The following is a 15,094-nucleotide window of genomic DNA, read 5'->3' as shown; positions in this document are numbered from 1 at the left end:
ACATCACAGGAGTACTCTACAGTTTCCTATTTGTTAATTTTTCCCTTTTTTCTATCCTGAAAGCCACTTATGTTGACTTTGAACCTCTGAGATTGCAGAAAGTGCAACAACTTGGCTCGGAGTTTCAGCACTTGGTCGCAGAATCACGGTAGAGCTTTGGTTTTTATACCGTGAAATGCCTCATTCCTGAAATGGGCTAAAAATAGAACAAGCTTAGTTTTATTGCCTCAAGGTCTTGTTCTCAGAGGTTCCTGGCTGCTCAAGGAAAGCTGAGATTTTGCTGGGACTAAACTGCCATGTGTGACACAGAAAGAGAGAGAGACAGGGAGAAAGAAAAAGACAGAAGAGGGACACATGTTGGTGTTGCAAATTAATTACACATGTATATTATTTACCCAAATACTAGTTTATTACAACCTATTGGTTTCTTAATGTTCCCCAATACATTAAATTCAAGCTGCCTTTATACTGCATCCAAGAAATGACAGAACGGAAGTCGTGTCGCACAGGGGCTGCGTGGGGTTCCGACCAGATGCAGACTGTTGGAATTTGATATGAGCTTTGGATGTGTTAAAATATTTCAACTTGTGCAGCTAGACTGTATGCACCCACCCGGACCATTTAAATGAGATTGTGGTCTGTTATTGTAGTAACACCATGGCACGTAACAAAAAATAGTCCTAAGTTTGTCAGAAAGTCCGAAATGATCATTTACGTTGTTTTTTTTTTTCACAAAAGGCATTTATTCTATGTAATTGTCATTTTTTTTCTGCTCATGAGGAACTTATTAGGATTCAAGCCCTAAAAGGGCGAAGACACCTGTTGTAATCTTTAGTATTCTTATTATTTTTTATTTCTGCCATGGGAGTATATAGCAGCAAATTGACCAAAATTGTAAGTGTTTAGAAATATTTTGATATCAAACAATATTTTTGCCATTCTCAGTTTTAAAGCCTTAAAGGAAACCAGATATACCCATTTATTATTTGATTTATATATTTGTTGTTAAATATATAAAAATTATTTCTTAAAGCGTGTGAAGCGCACATGCACCTTAAAGGTGCAATATGTAAAAATGTTCATGTAATATTAGTTCAATTTTGGGGATCAAAACCGACCCTGAATTGGCGTTCTTATTATTGGACAGGTAAGCTTACATAACTGCAAAGCATGTGAAATATAGTGCCATAAGGATTGATCTGTATAATTGTAGCTAAACTACAATAACACATGAAATGAATGTTAGACAATGCTCAAGATAATGCAAAAAGACTCCTTCATTAGTGTAACGTAGCTCAGTTATACAGAAAATATACATTCTATTATTATAAAACAATAGCGCATCGATATTTAAAAATGAGAGTTGTGATGGAATCATCCACCAAATTTAACCGCTGTTGATAAAGCTGGCTAGCTTGCTAACGCCGACATAGGCTATAGTATAAATGCATTCAATGTATCATGCAAGAAAAGTGATTATTCAAACTCCAGTCTCGCATATTCAAACCTATATCCACTCTTCGTTTTAGCCCTGTTAGCACTGTCTCAAAGTTTGTAGTAAAACAATCATAACTGTAATTTCACTTATGCTACCTCATCTGTCAGCATGATGCCAGTGAATCATGTTCGATCTCTTTGTACGTTATGTCATTGTTTTGGCCGATGCTCGCTCGCTCTTGTCCCTATGGCTGCAGTTAACTTAACGGCCACAGGTGTCATTAATAACAAGGGATTCTGAATCCTATGTACTGCACTTTTAAGAAATATAAACATTTATATGACAATTCATGAATTACTACAGCCCTAAAAGAGACGATTAATCATCGTAGCACTCAAACAATTAATTGTCATAATCGCAATTATTTGTTTGACAATTGTCAGCCAAATTTCATAATTTTGACAGCCCTAGTTTGTACATATGATAAACACAATTAGTTGTACGATAATGTCAAAGGCATATTATGACATTCAGACTACAAAAAGTTATGCATGGGCCCTTCTGTAAAATCACTCTTAGGTGACACTATTTGCAATTTGCTTCATGTGGAGATCAAAGTGACTTATGTTAAGAGGTATTTTGAAGCCCTAATGCAATCATGAGAAAGGGACTTCTGACACACAATCTGTTCTTTTTTTCATGAACCGAAGATACTTTGCTTTTGTGATGTGATCCTCTGCTGGTTTGCGCACACATCCACAGTTTATCTGTGTGAGAAGATCTCCACCAACCAGTGTTGGAGGAGTCATAAGCTACTTAAGCAGGAAATGAGAATCGGCTCACAATGAGAGTTTGTTCCTCAGCCTGAATCTGCTTGACATTTAGCTGCAAGTAATGTCCTGCAGTAGATGTTAATGGAGCTTCTTGAGTTCCTCCTTTTGAGCCTTTGGAACACTGAGTGTGCAGCTGTTCTATGGCTTACTGTATGTGCCAGGCAGCTTTTAAAAGACACACTCACCCCACCATTGACCCAGTAGTGTGTCAGAGGGGTGAAATACCAGCTGCACTGATGGGATGTTGCTCTAAGAAACATCAGCCTCAGGGAAGAAACTTCAATGAAAATATGTTTGTTCTGTCTGAAATTATGCAGAGCTGCAAGCTATTGATTGACATTTTGATTGTTTCAGGTCAAGCTAGTTTAGTGTAAGATAATAAAGGCTTTCACAATAAATGTTTTGTTTCCCAAACCAGTTATTCACAACACTTGATTCATGATTGAAATTGTAGCAATAATTTGAACGTGTTTAATTTTGTACAAAAATATATTGAATATTTATGCAGAGATAGTGTCAGAATATAATGGCAGCACTTAAAGGTTTTTTTTTTTTTAAGTGAAGTATGTGACTTCTATCTATTCTATTCTAAAAAACATTCTATCCCAGTTTATTATTCATTGGCCACTATAGGTAAGCTATACCTTCCCCAAAAAGATAAACACTGAGCCTCCCAGGCACTATCAAATCTGTTGTATGTGGCCCACTCAACTCCACCCATCCCTTTTATACCTCAAATTATAGTGTGAGTTTGGGGTGTGGCTACTTGTACAGCCAGGGGAACAAGAAAAATGCTTTTACTAATGTTAACAAATAGAACCTTTTTGAAGTGTTACCGTAACTTTTCGTTTACCATTTGTGTGCAATCAGCTTTTCATTTCTGGCCTGGTAGGAAGAAGAGTAATGGAGTCAGTTATTAAAAACACTACTTAAATATTGCAAATTGAGTTTTGTTTGCACATTTGCCTGCCATGAGCTGGGCATAATACTAAAATTTCCCTATGAACCTCTCACCAGATCTCGCAGTTATTGAGTTATAGAGTTATAGCTGTGGATGTGTGTTGTCGAGGTGTTGAACGAGAGACAAGTCATGATAGCGCCTAGCGTCCCATTAGCTATATTTGTAATATTCTTTTAAATTGTACTCTATTGATATTCACTTCTTGTTTGGGTCAGGCAAACCAACAAACCATATGACCACTCCATAAGCTTAATACAGGGACAATACCCCTGGAGAAACCTGGAGATAAGTGTCTTGTTCAGGGCACAATGTTGATAGCTCATGGATCACTCTGCGTGGGGATCTTTCCAGTAATCCTCATGTTACCATTCATGAGCCTTATCCCCTACACCATACTACCCCAGTTTATTGTTTCAGTATTTGATTTGAACAGTCTGTCAAGCTGCGGGGTGTGGGGCATTTTCTGCGACTACACTGAGCTCGCTTCAAATTTACACACTGCTGTGTTCTGGATTTTTAATTTTTTGCTCTGCCACCACAACCAGTTCTCATACGTTATGCTAGAAGATCTCCATGCAGTCCCACTACACCAGGGCTGCACAGTTTTGTTCACATTAAGAATTATAAATAAAATTTGCACGTGTGTGATGTGTCATTCATTTCTGCCCCAGTAGGAGCTTTGCAACAAGGAAATGTACAATTAGTCTGATGTTTGCTTTGCTATTACAACATCTCAAGCTCTCAAACTTTAGCTGGTTGTTGTGGAGGCATTGTCAGGGTTGTGGTAATGTTGACTTTTGCACTCAAGAGTCATGCATTACAGTCTGTGCACAAAAAATAAAGCAGCCGAGTTGATTTAATTATTAAAAACATATATATTTTTTGCCATCATTGTTTGTGAGCATCTAGTTGCTTAATTTCCAAAGGACATGCTTAAACGCTGGTTTCTGAGATTCATTGAAATGCCATTGTGCGACGCTTTCCTCTAATAGGCTAGTCAGATTAGTGGTTGATGGATTTGGGTTTTTAGCAGTCTATTCTTAAACAATTACAATTTACACTCCCAAGCACTTATAGGAGCACTTATTATGAACACCTGTGCACCTACTTAGTCATGCGATTATCTAATCAGCCAAACGTAGGGGCAGTGGTGCAGTGCATAAAATCATTCATAAACTGGTCAGGAGCTTTAATTAATGTTCACATCAACCATCAGAATGGGGAAAGAATGTGCTCTTTGATTTTGACCATGGCATTATAGTTGGAGTCAGACAGGGTGTTTTGGGTATTTCTGTATGTTGAAGAACTTCTGTGATTTCTGACCTCGTGGGATTGTCACACCCAGCAGTCTCTAAAGTTTACTCAGAATGGTGCCAAAAACATCCAGTGAGCGGCAGTTCTGTGGACTGAAACACCTTGTTGATGAGAGAGGTCAACAGAGGATGGCCAGAGTGGTTCGAGCTGACAAAGTCTACAGTAACTCTGATAACTACTCTGTACAATTTTAGTGAGCAGAATAGCTTCTCAGAATATACAACACATCAAATGGTTGATGGGCTACAACAGCAGAAAACCATGTCGGGCACTTTATGGACAAAAGTTGTATTTTAATTATATATTTTTTAATTACAGAGCAGGAAATACTAATTCTAGGGTGGTGGTAGGGGCAAATGGCCAGTCATGCAAATTTTAAAGGGTGTTTAGCACCAATATTTATCTTGTGATGAATATTTACAATTATATCAATATCTATATCATATAAGTCATTCAAAATGTTGTGGTATCAAAATTGTAAAATTACATTAAAATCACTCTTGCCCCAAGTAATGATGTTTATTTTGATTTGAGGTAATGCTTGTGCAGCCAATTCGAGGCAGCAAAACCATTGCCGTTCATTGCCTCAAAATTGGCCTCTTAAATAGATGCAAATAATGTCTCTATTTGCAATAAATATTTGGGGAATCGTGAGTAAGAAGGGAGATTTGTCTGTCAATGTGACAATTTACTCAAATATAAATGTCGGCAATAGGGGCCACGTTTGCTTACCTCAGCACACTGGATTTCAGCAGACAGTGGAGTTTCTGAAAGTGTCTGGATTATTTGCCTCTCACTTTCCTGAGGTAACGGCAGCGTGGCACAGTGGTGATTTAATCATCTGTTGGAATGCTGTTAGCCATCATCCGGTGAATTATATGAAATATATTCCCTATGTGGGGATAAGACCACAGACCTCAATTTCAGGCCAAGCTTTTGTTTTCACTTAATCCTCTGGGGCCCTTTTTCTGCCATATTATTTTACCATTATATAAAATAATCAGATGATCAGCTGACAGCAGGTGTGTATTAAATTAAAACTGATTGAGGGAAAAGTTTATTTACTGTTCATTTGTCATGTCCAGTGTTTTCCCTAGGTTTTTTTTCAGCAGCGGTGCTGTTATGCGTAAGTCTACAAGTCTGTAACCCGTATAATGCGTATTGGTCGAGGAATAGATTAAAACAGAGGTGTCAAACTCCGTTTCAGCCTTGGCCACTTTAGGGTTTATTTGTGCCCTCAAAGTGCCTGTTGAAATGAAAACCACCTGCTTTGGTAGCACACATGCAACTACCAATAATATTACATGTTATGTGCATTGAAATGCACATTTGACAGTATAGCATTGATTTTGAAGTTGGGATGCAGATGAAAATTATGATGTTAACAATGACATCCTAAATTTTATTTGGCTAAATTGAAATATTCTGACAGTGTGATTTTAAGTTGGGTCTTTACAGATTCCATTCATCAGGCTCTTACTAATTCAACTACATTGTCATGTCTTGGAATTTCTGAAGGCAATTATAACTTTACAGATTTTATACAGGTGGAAAACTGAAGGCTTGGTCCATAATAATTCTGAAAATTTACCCTAGTCCTTCCATAATAGCCATAGTTTTAACAATAATATTTTTCCATAGTAACCATAGGTAAAATCATGCATGGCTCATTACTACCATGATTAGTTGATATGGTTTCTATATAAAGAAATATGGCATTTTTGTAAAGAAATCCGCAGTCTATATACATTTAGAACATTTTTCTGCCACAACTACCATAGTTAATACAGTGCAGTTAGTGTTACTACAGTAAATGCATGGTACATTTTTGTGAGTTGAGAATTGTTGTGTTGTGCAAGTGTTGTGATTTGAGAATTGAAAGCCTTCTAATTTTGTTCCTGTTTTCTTTGTCAGTGCCATTTAGAATGTAGGGGCTATTTGTTTTAAATGAGTTTCATCACCGAGACATAAGAGTTTTGCAACAGACAATTTTGTACCACATTCAAACGGGTATCACAATCCCCTCTGCTCATCTCACTGGTTCACAAGCGCTTTTTAAAATGGTCTGTGTGGTTGAGGCCAGTTGGCAAAGTACTGCACCTGCTCTGCCCTCGTGCTGCTTTATTCACTGCTTCATTACACTTTTGAAACTAGCAAAATATGCTCAAACATAAAGATGACAAGGGAAGGTTCATTAATATTCACAAGGAAAGTGCTAACGGATTGTTCAGTGATACATTGCGATCTCCTGTCATCCTACGTTTCATAAATGAGCTTGCGGGCCACTTTAATTGAAGCCAGTTTGACGTGTGTTATGCGTTGACGTTACGGAGTATGCGCATGTGTGTTGTGGGATCTTTCACAGTGTACAAAGCGCAGAGCTGACTGGGGCTGGCAAGTGTTATGTTTCGTCAAGATTATTAAATGAACCATGTAAAATCACAAGAGCGGCATTCATAATACAGCAGCGACACAGCGAAATGCATATATTGGAAACACTGTCACGAAAAGCTGCATTTTGTTCTGTTTTAGGTGGCTAACCTTGCATGCTCCATCTCCAATAATGAGGAGGGAGTGAAATTGGTGCGGATGGCCGCTTCCCAGCTGGAAACGCTTTGCCCTCAGGTAATATACACAGTATCTTCCGGAAGGCCCTTTGGTATGTCCACTCCACCCTCAATCCACTGCAGCTCTAACATCTTTTTAATCTGAGCTCCAATGACTCTCATTCATCCCGGGGCTTTGAACTCTACATGTAGCTCTCCAGCACAAGAAACATGGCTTAATCTCAATTGTAATCTGCAAAAATGAATCCTCCTGTATTTGTGGAAGAGGGAGGGAGATGAGCTCTGATGATCAAAACACATGAATGCAACCATGTATTCGGTTCTCTTGCATCTTAACTGCAGATTAATTCTTTGTTTGTGGTAATTGCAGGTGATTAATGCAGCCTTGGCCCTGGCTGCCAAGCCTAACAGCAAGGTGGCCCAGGATAACATGGACTTGTTTAAGGACCAGTGGGAGAAACAGGTGCGAGTGCTTACTGACGCTGTGGATGACATCACTGCTATTGACGACTTCCTCTGCGTGTCTGGTAAGTCACAAAACGTCAAGCATGGTATTGGCTCCGAGACGTTAGTTTTGTCAACCAAAAGCACCTGCCTTGCTGCCCAGTCAGTCAATAACAGACAATGTTTTTGTATGTAGGTACCTTCAATGGAAGCAGTTTTCAGGCCGCCTTCCAAGGCACATGATCTAGATCATGTTTAGACATAACCAAGCTAATAACAACTACAATGCTTATTTCTCTGTAGAAATGTAATCATAAGTTTGAATAAATAAAACAATGGACTTGTATGAATTTACTACTTTCAATGCTCCGTTAGATGCCATTTTCTTTATGCCACAGGGTGGTGTGATATAAGCAGAAGGTTACATCTATGAAATTTTGCAGATGATGGTATCGTCGAAAGAATGTTACACAAACATTGATTTCAGATGTGCCTCGATGCTTTCCGACAACTGTATGCTGTCTGCGAAGGCAGCTTTTTTCACATTTTTGAAACAGCCACTGTTCTTAACACATCTTATCAATGTTTCTGCATTTTATAAATGTAATTTTATCAAAGTATGATTAAGCAGTAGCACATGGAATCCACTCTCCCTGATTACATGTCATGAGGAACAAGCTTTTAAAAGCATTAAGGTGTTTAAGACGTACAACCTGCTCTGAATGGTGCTTAAATCTGCTTAAGTTTGTATCAAACCTAAAATGGCTTTTTGCAGCAAGAGGTGAAAAACCATTACACTTTTATTTGTTCATCAGTAAATGATGGCACAGGTTGAATCCCGATCATGGGCTGTTTAGTCACTGCATTTAAAGAAGTTGATTGGCCTCTCTGGAGCTGACGAAAGCACTTCAGTGTCAACTCTGCTCTGGAATTGACATTCTATCGCATATGTTAAGACTCACAAGCCCCCTGCCAGACGTGGCCTTTAGGCTGAATGAAAGCCTTCACCTCCAGTCAAGGACAGATTATAATTTACTGTTGACTTGCATTTTGTAGACACCCATTACTAAACTGTCTGTGTGTTTGTGTGGAATCTTTTTTCGCCTGCCCTTGTGATTTCTGTTAATGTTCTTAAGTCAGGGGCAATGTAAATACAGCATGAAGGATGAGGATTGCATGTCTTTATGCATGTGGTTAGAGCTCTAGTCTCTCCAGTGCCTTGTCCTTGTGTTACATGAGTCATTTCAAACATTGTCTTCTCTCTTTTTGTTTATCTCTTTTTGCTCTAGAAAACCACATTCTGGAAGATGTTAACAAGTGTGTCATTGCTCTGCAAGAGAAGGATGTTGATGGGCTTGATCGCACCGCTGGAGCCATTAGAGGAAGAGCTGCACGCGTAGTCCATGTGGTCACCTCTGAGATGGACAACTATGAACCTGGAGTCTACACCGAGAAGGTTCTGGAGGCTACCAAGCTTCTCACTAATACAGGTACAAACAAGAGCAAACTCTATAGATCTGAAATTATCTATGTTTAACTAGATGTACATAGCTGATGTAGATTTTTTGATAATTCATATAAAATAGCCAGAAAATATTCTCCATATTGAAATCTGTAATTTCAATGCCCATAAGAATATATTATTTTTGGAGATTATATATATATATATTTTTTCTATTTAAAATCCATTGTTCCTGTTTTATGTCCGTAAATGCTACACAGGCATCCAAAAATAGTTCTGCTGCCATCTGGGTCTGAATTTCCTCAAGTATGTTTGCAGTGGTTTGGTATGAGAATGCTGGTTAAAAATAAAATTTACTCAATCGGTCTACACTGGCTTTGTTAGAAAGAGAAAACGTATTATACAACAGTTAGTTCCGGTCCTCGAATCTGATTGGATGGCAATCATTACAAGGGTGCTAATGACTGTTTGTGTTTGTATCACTGTTTGTGTTTGTGGCGGAATTTTCATTCATACCTGTGACCATTAAAGATTTGAGCCAGCAGGTGGTGACAAAAGACTGCCTCGTGTGCGCGCTATGAGTGAGTTGAGCTGACGTTGACAACTGTATCGGTCATTACGAATTTCTTTTGAATTCATCTGGAATTGTCTCACACTCCATACTACTACACTATAGCTGAGGAATGGTTAAACTAACAGCTTCAGTGTTACTGCCAATAACAGTGGAGAGTCACAACAGATTGAGTAAACAAACACACTCTGGGTACCCACAAGATGGGAGAAGACGGAAACTTTCAACACTGTGGAGGAGAAAATGCTTTGTGTCGGTGTCAAAAGGAGTTCCCCAAGAAATATATGATATTGAAACTGGAGTCCCTCCATTTTCTTCACTGACAACAAAATACTCTAACGTGAGTGAAATACTCGTTTGATAATTCCAATTGCACGTATGGCTGCATCACTCCACTATTGGAGTGGATAGTACCACGCTACATCTGAGGAATAGTGTTAAACTAACAGCTGCAGCATTACTTTTCATCAATGGTAATCTCACTCACTCAGCCCAATCTGGCGTTAGGAGTTCTAAAGTGTGGTTTTCGAATGAGTAATGGAGGCTTGGGCAAACATCTTTCAAACTAGCAATGGCAGATCCTGTGGCCTAAAAAAGTAGTTCCACTCTTTTTTTTTTTTTTTTTTTTTTGTGTGTGTGAGACAGTCATTCGTCATTTAATTGTTTGTTGAACTGTTGTATAAAAGCAATATCACACTTGCAATCGTATTGTCTTGCAATTGTCCATCTATCAGCGTGGCTGTGATACATTGTACCTACACCATAGCGGGACATACCACACTCTTGCTTGTGTTCTATTGCTTTCATATTACTTATTTCTACTAGATAAAGTGTAATATTACTTCTATATGGTTACATAATAGCATTTGAATGCCATCAGGAACCTTTCTAAGACTGAAATCACTGAGATTGTTTATTCCGGTGGGACACAGTGTAAGATCATCCAGTTCGTTGCAGGACATTCTCTTGGGAAATGCTATGTCACATCTTGTGTGCTCAGCAGAGCTGTGCTATAATGTTAACAGCTGGGCTGTATGGGTACAAAATGAATGAGTTGGGTCACTAAAGATTGCGTTTATTACATTTGTACATTATTTGGCCTTAAGCTTCTGTTTATCCAAAGCCCAAATCTTCACTCTTCAACTTATCTTAAACTGTACTTTCCAATGCAGTCCTGAATTGTGAATGAGAATGGTTATTAATGTAGATGTGCTTTGTGCCCATGGGGAGGGACCATTATTTTATGGATGAGAGGTAGTGCAAAGCAGGTGGGCAGGCTCTCCAAAGTGCTTGAGCAAACAGCATAGAGCATGTTCAGTCAGGCACCTCATTCCACCAGATTTCACCAGATTTTAGAGTCCGGTCTCAGATCACTTGGGCTAACTACATTTGCCCAGTGCTCACTCTGCCCAAATTTAACAGGAAATACAGTAGCTAGGCTAGCTGCAAGAATGATATTCCAGCCATAAAAGCTTTTTGTAAGCAACACCCAAACCCAGTTAATTATTAAACCGGCAATTTGTTTCTGTTTACTACTACTAAAAAAAAAAACCTTTGTTTTTAAGGAACCAAATTAAGCATTAAGCACTCCCTGTGGTCCCCAGGCTGGACGGTATTAGAATCTGTTGTGCTCACTTGGAGGAAGTTGAACCATACGCCACATTAAGTATCCTATGGGAATATATCAGCTATGAGCGCTGTTCTTGAACAAAACAATGGAAGTTCCCCCTCCCAGCTAGACTAGTTCTGTTTGTGTGACTTTTGAGGTCTCTTTGCCACCTGTCTTGTGATTGATTAATTTAAGGTTGCCTCTGGATTAAGTGTACTCATCTGCCAGTCTTGGCATCAAGTAAAGCCTGATTAAAGGCTTGCCCTGAGCAGTCATTAAAATCCACCAACACATCCACCATGAATTTCTGTGTTTGACACAGCTGTGTTGCACTCGTTCCAAGTCGGATGAAGAAAAAGTGTCAATTCAATTCATCAGATCTAATTTGACATGTATTTCTACAAGCAGACTGTCTTGATTGAATATTTGCCACATTGAAATGGAATTATTCCCAGCAAAATTAATCTCTAATAATTTTTTTCATTTCTAGATTACTGCTAAATGTTTCTGACCTTGCTATTTGTCCTTTTTGTGTGTTTGCAGTGATGCCACGTTTCACTGAGCAGGTAGAGGCAGCCGTAGAGGCCCTCAGTGCCAATCCCAGCCTGCCAGTTGACGAGAACGAGTTCATCGACGCCTCACGTCTGGTGTATGATGGCGTGAGGGACATCAGGAAGGCTGTGCTCATGATCAGGGTAAGAAGTAAAAGAATGTTTCTCTTTCTGACATTAAAGAGCATCGGAATATACATTTATTTTTAGCTGTGTCAACCACAAAGGTCCCCTGTGCACTCTGAAGTTCATGCACTTTCATTCTTCTTTTTTTTATCTCCAAAGAGAGCTTGCAATATTTAGGTAAACTCCAATTAGATGAATCAAAACATTGTTGGTATAAGAGGGAAAGATAGGGCAAGAATGAGTTAGTGGTCTGCTCAGTGAGGATATAAATAACTCAGAATAATACTTAATTTAGACTGAATGGTTTATGTACGTGTGTGCATGAGAGAGAGAGCACAAGATGCGGATAAACTGCTGCCTTTTTAGTAATTTATGGTGAATTTCTTTTGGGCAAGTGGTAACCTAATTGAACAGATTTCCCTCACCATGTGCCCTAATATGGGAGCTGTAGTTGTCTGAGGGTTAATGGTGTTTGCCTGAGCAGAACTGTAATGTCAGACAGATGGTTGCTAGCTTGCAGTGAAGCTGTAGCTAACAGTCTGACAATGAGCAGACAACAGTTCTCTCCTGCCGTGTGGGGAAACAGTGTGGCAGACCCTTAACTCTGCTTGCGCCAAGCAACTAGGTTAAAGGCTTTAATTGAGGCAAATACCATTTCATAGTTCCAGACTAACGAGTTTTCAATTAATTGCAAAGATTATGTACAGTGAATTTGAATAATTGGCTCATGAGGAAGTGTTTTGGAATGTATTAGCTCCTTTAGTTAAAGTAAAGAGCGCTGTCACGACCTGGATAATGAAGGCGTGATTAAAAGGAACTTTTGGAAAATGGGCATAGACCATAAACACACGTGTATCTTCTATTGATGATTTTGCTCTGATTTAAATTATGCTCGTCTTCATCACCTCTGGCTCTCTGTACTTCTTTGCAGCAATTGTTCTTTGCATGTTGTTTGCAAAACATCAACTATCTCTGTCCTTTCAAATGTCATACTAATGAGATTTTGTATCGACTTCAGTTTGATGCAGACGCAACTACAAATCCAACTTGTGCTGAGGTTTTCATTAACCAAGGGCCTGAATTGGAATAAACACCAAATTAGATGGGGCACCCATTACACTGTATTTGCATTATAATAAGTAATTGATTTTAGAAAAGGGATTTAATTAGCATTTTCCCTTATTTTCAGGTCCTGTGAGAGCTGTAGTGCTGCATTCGTTTTCCACACTAGACATCATACTCTAGTTATCTAGATTGATTTAATCTAGGCTCTCTAGCAGTCAGTATATACTTGTTTTGTGTTTGGATTAACATAGCCAAGCCTTTAACAAGTCTTTGCTCTAACACTTAATTTCTTTGTTAGCAAAATCATGCTTGCCTATCTATCTAGTTTTTGTTTGGACTGGATTGTATTTAGGGGATTACATTTAAATGTTCCAGGGCCCTTGTTCCAAGACGACTATTTTGTACAAAAAGATTAAAAAAACACCCAGAGGTCTGGCAGTCGTTTTCACTGCGGATTTAATATATCCTACATGCATTCTGAGATGGGAAGAAAGAGAAATTCCTACTTTAATGTTCACGATTAAAGTTACTCCCACTTCACAAGCATGCCATGTCAAGCTCACGCTTTTAGACAGAGCATGAGTACTAGCCAATCGACCAACACTAGTGCCCAGTGGGCATCAACTCCCCTACCACATGAGAACTCCACTATCGGAACAGACAAGTGTGCGACTAGGGCTACTTAAGATGGACAGGGTCTTTAACCTCAGTAAGTACTGTGCTAGCAGTCTTTGCCGGCCGCCTGTCACCTAATATTTGACAGTCAGGCAGCTCTCGACTTCCATTGAGGGGATGTACTAATGGTCCTTCCATAGCGCACATCCTTATAGATGCCAAATGGTTACTGTAGCTGGTAAAGGCCCTGCCTGTACCTCACCTTACACACACACTGCTTCAGGCAACTCACATTGTTTATTCTAATGCATGCCCACTAAAGCCCCAGTTTATAGACATGATGCATTCTCTTGGATGGTTTCGCCCTGCCACACAATAAATAATCTAAACTGGCGACAAGAATCTAATTTAACGTTAGCACCAGTTTATGTATCCTGCAAAACCTTTTTGTTCTTCAGTGTGATTCTCTAGATCAGGAGTTCCCAACCTTTTTTTTTTTCCTGCTGAAACCCTATGGCCTGCATTACTTGGGCTAATTTTTGAACCCCCTAAGAATGTAAGAACACACCGGACAGAGGTAGAGTTAACAGTGCTCATTGCTTATCTCACTTGCACAATTAGAAATTTCTGAAACATCAAGACAATCACTTTATTGGCATAACTTCAAGTTATCAAAGAATAAAGTGTAAGCAAAAAGAAAATCAAATATATAACAGAATGTGATTGAATGAGACAAACAATAATTACCATATACTTTTAACAAAATAAATATTATTAAAATTAAGTACTTAATATGGCTTCACCACTGTTTGCAGACTTAATCTTATGTAGCAAATATTTTGCTGCTGGCCTTCAGCAACAGCCCTTCAATGTCATCTCATTGTTTCTACAAATTATGATGATTTTTTTAATAATTAAGCTTTGATTAAATTTCATACAAAGACTTCAAATGACTTGACTTTTGTTAAATGTCTAATCTGGGTTTGATTTGATAAATACATTTGTCCTTGGAAGACCTTTCTCGATCATTCACTGATTACACAGTGCGTGCGTGTGAGCATGTGAGTGAATATTGATATACTGGAGCTGCTGCTCAGTTATCAACTTTATTTGCAAGTCTTTAGAAATCAGACCGAACAGAGTGAGGCCGATTTAGAATCAAATTCTGAAATCCAAAATGTTTTGTTACATTTAGCAGGGTTCAATATATTTAACTATGCTATAAAAGGCTCTGTTTAGTTTAATTTAATTTAACATTGACATTTTTATCCCAATCTCACAAACCCTCCTCTAGATATTCAGCAAGACTGTTTAAAAAAAAAAGCTGGATTATTTTTTTTAAAAACTCATCCACACCTAGCAGATCAGCCAACTTTTCTGGCCTGGATGATATTTTTATGTCATCATCTGCAGCAGGTTTTTGGGATGCTTGAGATGTCTTATTGGAGCAGCTGCAAAGTGAGCCAGTCAAAATCTCCTCATAAATGGATTGTATTGACAGTCGGATAACCATGGCTTGCAGTGCTGGCTAAATAATA

At 38.7% G+C, this 15,094-nt stretch overlaps 1 protein-coding gene across 1 annotated transcript in view; it reads left to right on the top strand.

Moving 5' to 3' along the window:
- Nucleotides 1–15,094, top strand: part of LOC127659690 (catenin alpha-1) — a 116,810-nt gene that overhangs the window by 70,432 nt on the left and 31,284 nt on the right. Inside the window, exons 10-13 of the mRNA XM_052149625.1 lie at nucleotides 7,079–7,171; nucleotides 7,484–7,640; nucleotides 8,847–9,047; nucleotides 11,743–11,894. Coding sequence (XP_052005585.1) covers nucleotides 7,079–7,171; nucleotides 7,484–7,640; nucleotides 8,847–9,047; nucleotides 11,743–11,894 — 603 coding nt within the window. The remainder of the gene's footprint in view (nucleotides 1–7,078; nucleotides 7,172–7,483; nucleotides 7,641–8,846; nucleotides 9,048–11,742; nucleotides 11,895–15,094) is intronic.

The sequence above is a fragment of the Xyrauchen texanus genome, chromosome 19, assembly GCF_025860055.1.
Source record: "Xyrauchen texanus isolate HMW12.3.18 chromosome 19, RBS_HiC_50CHRs, whole genome shotgun sequence".
In the NCBI taxonomy this organism is placed as follows: Eukaryota; Metazoa; Chordata; class Actinopteri; order Cypriniformes; family Catostomidae; genus Xyrauchen; species Xyrauchen texanus.
Note: the sequence above shows the minus strand (reverse complement) of the source record. Positions and strands in the feature narration are given on the sequence as shown.